Genomic DNA, 5,425 nt, shown 5'->3' on the forward strand with positions numbered 1-5,425 from the left:
GGCCTGGGAGGCATAAAGTGCACTGCTCACCCTCTTTGTTTCCTAGCACACAGTGGACCCAGCACCCAGCAGGTGCTCAATAAATGCTTAAGAAGCAAGCACAATAGGAGACAGCGTGGTTCGAGGCAGATCCCTGCCCTGACCGGGCGCTGCGGGGATGGGCTGAAGCGTACCACCTCCCCGTGTCTCACCCGCCTCCTCTGTGACACGGGGGAGGGAAGGGCGCTGGGGGGTGGGAGGAGGGCAGGAGGAGAAGCAGCCCCAGCCTGTCCGCCCCGACAGTGCAAGTGTAAACTGTGACGCTCATGACGGAGGGCAGTGTCTAGCCGGAGGCAGGACCCCAGAACCCTGTCCGGGATCAGGATCGGGGGAGGGAGGGGTCCCCAGGAGAGGCAGTGGGGTCCAGCCAGCGAGGCGGGGGCAGCTTTTACAGTACAAGGATTTCTGTTCCTACAGCTATGCACAACGGGAGGACAGCTAGAACTTCAAAGCACAACCAGCAGACAGAGGGGAGGAAACTGCGAGAGAGAGAGAGACAGACAGACAGACACGGCGGAGGCCAGCGGAGGCCAGGCAGTCCAGGGATGGGCGTGGTCCAGGGCATGGCCACGCTCCTCTTCCTTCATACAGTCAGCGGCCACTGGCTCACCATCAGGGACACCTGAGGGCCACCCCCAGGGTGGGGGTGGGAACAGCTAAGCCGAGACCAGAGGGCCTGAGTCCTTTCCCACCTTGCTCTGGGGGGCTCGGTTCCACCCCGCTACGACTGTTCCAGGAGTCTCCCTCCGGGTAGGGAGTCTGGCCCCTCTGGCATCAGCATTTCTTACAGCCCTAAGGTTAGGGCGGCCCTGATTTGGGTGCTGGAAGCACAGGGGACCTCAGAAAAGCAGAATCAGAGGGAAGTGGTGAAAAGGTAGGAGAACATAGAAGTCAGAGACTGGGGTCGCCCATTCTGGCGCCAGAGGCCTTCGAACATGGCTGCCATTGGGGGTCTCGTTGAGGGGGGACATGGACAGCAGGCACATGGGGCCACCTCCTGGAAGGCACTGCCCTAGCCCCACCCCAGAGTCCCTCCCGGTCACTGGATGGTGCATTTGTCCCGCTCGCGGGCCTGGCCCTCCCGTAGGACCTTGGCCTTGATGTACTTGAGGTCACTGTTGACGCTAGGGCGGCGGGCAAAGGGTGAGACCATGCCGTAGGCGTCCATGTCCTTGACGCGGCGCATGCAGAAGGGCCGAGGGTGGAAGGCGTCGCCGTACTGCACGGAGATCTTGCGGTGCAAGGCCGGGCTCATCTCGTGGGGCAGCTTGGCCATGCTGAAGAGCACGTAGAACATCTCGTCCACGTTGGTGTTCTTCTTGGCCGACACCTCGAAGTAGGCGCAGTTCTCGTCCCCGGACACCAGCAGCTCGGCCTCGGTGGTGGGCACCTGCCGACACAGCTCCCCGTGGTCGTTCTTATTGCCACAGATGACCATGGGCAGTTCCGCCGCCTCCTTGGTCTTGTTCTTCAGGCAGGATTTGACCTCCAGGATCTGCTTTTGGAGGCGCTTGACCTCGTCGAAGGATTCCCGGTTATCCAGGCTGAACACCAGGATGAAGACATCACCTGCGGGGAGAGGGACACAGGTGGGGAGGCCGCCCCTTCCAGACACTGACTCAACCCTCCCGGCCAGTCCAAGGAGGAGTCGCTGTTCTCCCCATTTCCCAGAGCAGGAAGCCGAGGCCCAGAGTGGTCAAGCCCTTGTTCAAGGTCACACAGCAAACGTGTGGCTCAGCCTGGCTCAGACACAGTTAATTCCCCCAACACTGCCCAGCAGGGCTGGAGATGGAGTGAGCTGCTTGTGAATTTGTGCAGACTGTGTTAGAATAATAATAATAACAACAGTACAATTTTCACAACAGCAGGGGTCTTGCCCAACTTGTTCTGTGCACATCTCCCGGGGCCTGGAATCGTGCCTGACACATCGGAGGCACTCAGAGTGCCTAGGTTCACATCTGGCCCCTGCCACTTGCTGGCCATGCAGCCCGGGGCAGGCCAGGCCGCCTCTCTAAACCTTAGTCTTCTCCATCCGTCCCACATGGATGAAATACATCTTTTTATGCGGGTTTCCCTGGATAATGAATGGAGAGTGGCCCAGGCTCAGAGGTCTTACGTTTCGAGACACCAAAGGGAACAAGCCCCTGCGAGAACCAGCGTGGGCTGTGGGCTCCATGCGCACTTTCCTCCCAAAGCCCCTGCGAGGGGGATTTCTGCACCTTCCTGGTATAGGTGAGCAAAGAGAAGCTCAGAAAGGGCGAGCAACCCGCCTAAGCTCACACAGCATGAACGTGGCTAGGTCGAGACGTGGACCCGCTGCTGTCCTTACCTAGCCAGTGCCTGGCCCACAAGTGCTCTCTGCCTCTTGAATAAATCACGGATGAGTAAGTGAGTGCCAGCCTCCAAGACCCACACGGTCCCTGCTTCAACTCACCGCATCACTCAAGACAGGTCTTTGGGTCTGAAACGGGCCGCTCAGGGGGAGCGGGGTCGGGGGCGGGCAGGGAGAGAGAGGCTGGGCGGTGCCCACGTCCCAGTCTCTGGAGGTTACCACTGGGATTACAGGCTCATGCTCAAACTGGCCTCAATACGTAAGAACCTGTGGGGAGATGTCCAAAATCCATTCCCCAAACAAGGAAACTGAGGCTCACAGACTCATGCAACGTGCAGAACCATGATCTGGCCAACGGTGTGCCCTTCACCATGCGCTCCAGGGCAGAGGGAGATGGTGTCACCCATGACCTTGACTTCCAGCATCTGTAAAGCTGGGTGAGTGGGCGGAATGGGATGGGAGGAATGGGGGTGGGGGCCCCTGAGAGAGGCACCTGCAAGGCGGCCCCAGCCTGGCCTGCCAACCCCGTCCCGTTAGGCCAATCCTGGGCCCCTGAGGACTCGGCGGCCTTGACATATTCAGATGCGAGACCGCGATGCCAAGCTTCAGAGACAGCCTGGCTGGCAGCTGGAAAGAGAGCCGGCAGCACAATTAACGGCTTTCAGAATTTCCTGCGCACCAGCACCAGGTTGGAAAACGAGGCACGGGCTGGTGGGTGAGGAAAAAAGAAAAAAGCAGCAGACAGATGTGTTCCTAATCCTAAGTGCACGTTCAAAGGAGATGGACAAAAACCGTCCCGGTCACAACGATGATACAAACATAAAGGTCAGTGCGTTCGTGGGGGGTCCAGAAGCGTCCCCGCCAGACTAATGGAGTGGCTACCGCTGGGGAGGGGACAGGAGTCTGGCGTTGGGGACACAGGACAAGGGGGCTTCTTTAGCCTTCTCTGTGTTTATAGGAGGGTGCGTTTGCAAATCACTGGTGTAATTAAAAAATGAATTTTGGAAATACGCTCGTGGTCCTCCTCTACATCTGTCTCTCTCCTCCCTCTAATGTTAGCCTTATTTATATTAGTGGGCACCCAGTCCCCTCCCCAAGGCAAGGAAAGCAGACATCCCTGCACCCCCAGCAGGTGCTTGAATTGTCCCCACAGCCACACTGCAGGGGGAGCAAGCCGATGTCTGCCGTGCCGCTGGGGAGACTGAGACTCAGATCTCTGATCACGCCTCGAAGCCACCAAGTGGCTCCAGGTCAACCCAGGGCTCCTTCCATCAGCACACAGCCTCTCCAAACTATGGGCTGGGTTGGACAGTCCACAAGGACAGCCTGCAGGAAGAAGCCATCTGCCCAGGGCGCTGAAGGAGGGGGCTTGGCTCGGGTGAGGGGGCAGGAGTACACACGGCGTGTGTTTCTTGGTCCAAGAGCATCTCCGTTTGGGGGGTTATTTTAGTGATGGCTAGGGGGCACTTGCTCACTCCTTCCCTTCAGTGGGAGAAGCACGGCTCAGGCAAGGACTCTGCCTAGCCCCGAGCAGGCACTCTATAAATGCTGGGTTAGTGTAAGACCCGTGTTTGCTGAGCACTTACTCTCTGTTCACCAAGCACTTCTGCTGTATGAACTCACTTACTTCTCACCGTGACCTTTGGGGTGGGCACTGACACCATGCTCTCACAGAGAGGAGGACCAAGCTGCTGACAGATAAAGTCACTTGCCCAAAGGTACGAAACCAGGAAGCAGCTGCCCCGGGCAGACCGGTTTCTGGCCCGCCCTCCTACAGCCACCACGGGGAAACTGCCTGGGTTAGGCAAAGGATGGCCCAGGCCCCCATCTCCATCCACCCCCTTAATCCCGGGCAATCTCTCTTCCCTCCCCGTCATTCCCAGCAGGGCCAAGAGACTACAGGACAGTTATGTGGTGGAGAAGAAGAGCCAGACAGCCAGGGACCGCCTGTGTTACCACCTGGACTAACTTAACCTCTCTGGGCCTTGGTTTCCCCACTTGTAAAATGGAAGCAAAGCCCCATCTCCCAGATTAGTTGTGAGGACGAAAGAAACCCACACGAGCTCTAAGAATGGGTTCAGGCACGCAGCTTGAGAAGCATTAGCTATTGCCACCACTGTTAACTGTGATTATTACTAAGTTACTGGCCTGGGCAGGGCTCCCACCTGCCCTTTGACTGACTGCTCCCTGGGGCCCGCCCTTACTGCTCTGAGGGACAGCAAAGGCCTGGGATGTCAAGAGAACTGAGGCCAGCAGACTGACCCTGGGCCCCAGGGCTCTGCAGGGCGACATCCAGCAGGAGGAAGGTGGGAGCCCCTCTCTGCTCCCCGGAGAGGACGACCCCTCTCCCCCGCACACCCGCCTGCATCAGCGCCTGACCTGGAAGGCAGCCCTGCAGCACTCCATGCCAGCCAGCCGGTGTGGGATTTGGGCCCCAGCTTGGTCACCTGCTCCGGCAAGCGGCACCCACCCTCTCTGCCCCTCCCCAAGCCCGGGGTGGGGCTAGCGGTGAGCAGATACGTGCACCCCCCACCACCGGCCCCAGACACCCACCTGTGAGGATGGACAGCCTGCGCATGGCAGGGAAGGGGTGGTTGCCGGACGTGTCCAGGATGTCCAGCTGGTACATGTCACCTCGGATGTTGTAGACCTTCCGGTGGAAGTCCTCGATGGTAGGCGTGTACTGGTCCTCGAAGCGGCCGTTGAGGAAGCGGGAGACGATGGAGCTCTTGCCCACCCGCGAGGCACCCAGCACCACCATGCGGTACGAGTTCTTGGCGGGCACGCTGAGCGTGCAGTTCCCGCTGGACAAGGTCTTCATCATGGCTCGGGCCGGCGGCACGGAGCGGGGAGCCGACGCCAGGAGACCCTGCACCCGGCCCTGCAGCCTCTTGCTGGCCGCCTTGGTCTCCTCCGCGGGGCTCCTGTCTAGGTGTCCACTTTCTGTCTGTAAGACGGAGACATTAGACTGGGGCATCTCTAGGGGGCCTGGCAGCCCTGCCTGTGCCTTCATTCACGCCCTCTCGGCCTCCTTCCTGCCCATCCACCCACCAC

The 5,425-nt window shown here is 59.5% G+C and overlaps 1 protein-coding gene across 1 annotated transcript; it reads right to left on the bottom strand.

Moving 5' to 3' along the window:
* Positions 1-995: 995 nt before the first annotated feature.
* Positions 996-5,195, bottom strand: LOC111157696 (RASD family member 2). Its single transcript, XM_022519328.1, has 2 exons — positions 4,925-5,195; positions 996-1,608 (listed from the first exon to the last, which is right to left on the bottom strand). The coding sequence occupies exons 1-2, from the start codon at positions 5,193-5,195 to the stop codon at positions 1,079-1,081; spliced, it is 801 nt and encodes a 266-aa protein (XP_022375036.1). The 3' UTR covers positions 996-1,078.
* Between the last annotated feature and the right edge of the window lie 230 nt (positions 5,196-5,425).

Source organism: Enhydra lutris, unplaced genomic scaffold (genome assembly GCF_002288905.1).
Source record: "Enhydra lutris kenyoni isolate GAN:26980312 unplaced genomic scaffold, ASM228890v2 scaffoldscaffold55, whole genome shotgun sequence".
NCBI lineage: Eukaryota > Metazoa > Chordata > Mammalia > Carnivora > Mustelidae > Enhydra > Enhydra lutris.

Excerpts from the sequence above, each read along its gene's own strand:
- LOC111157696 (XM_022519328.1), bottom strand. The coding sequence starts at position 5,195 with ATGATGAAGACCTTGTCCAGCGGGAACTGCACGCTCAGCGTGCCCGCC. Across the intron at positions 1,609-4,924 it reads CAGGCTGTCCATCCTCACAG|GTGATGTCTTCATCCTGGTG; the intron begins GTGGGTGTCTGG and ends CTCTCCCCGCAG.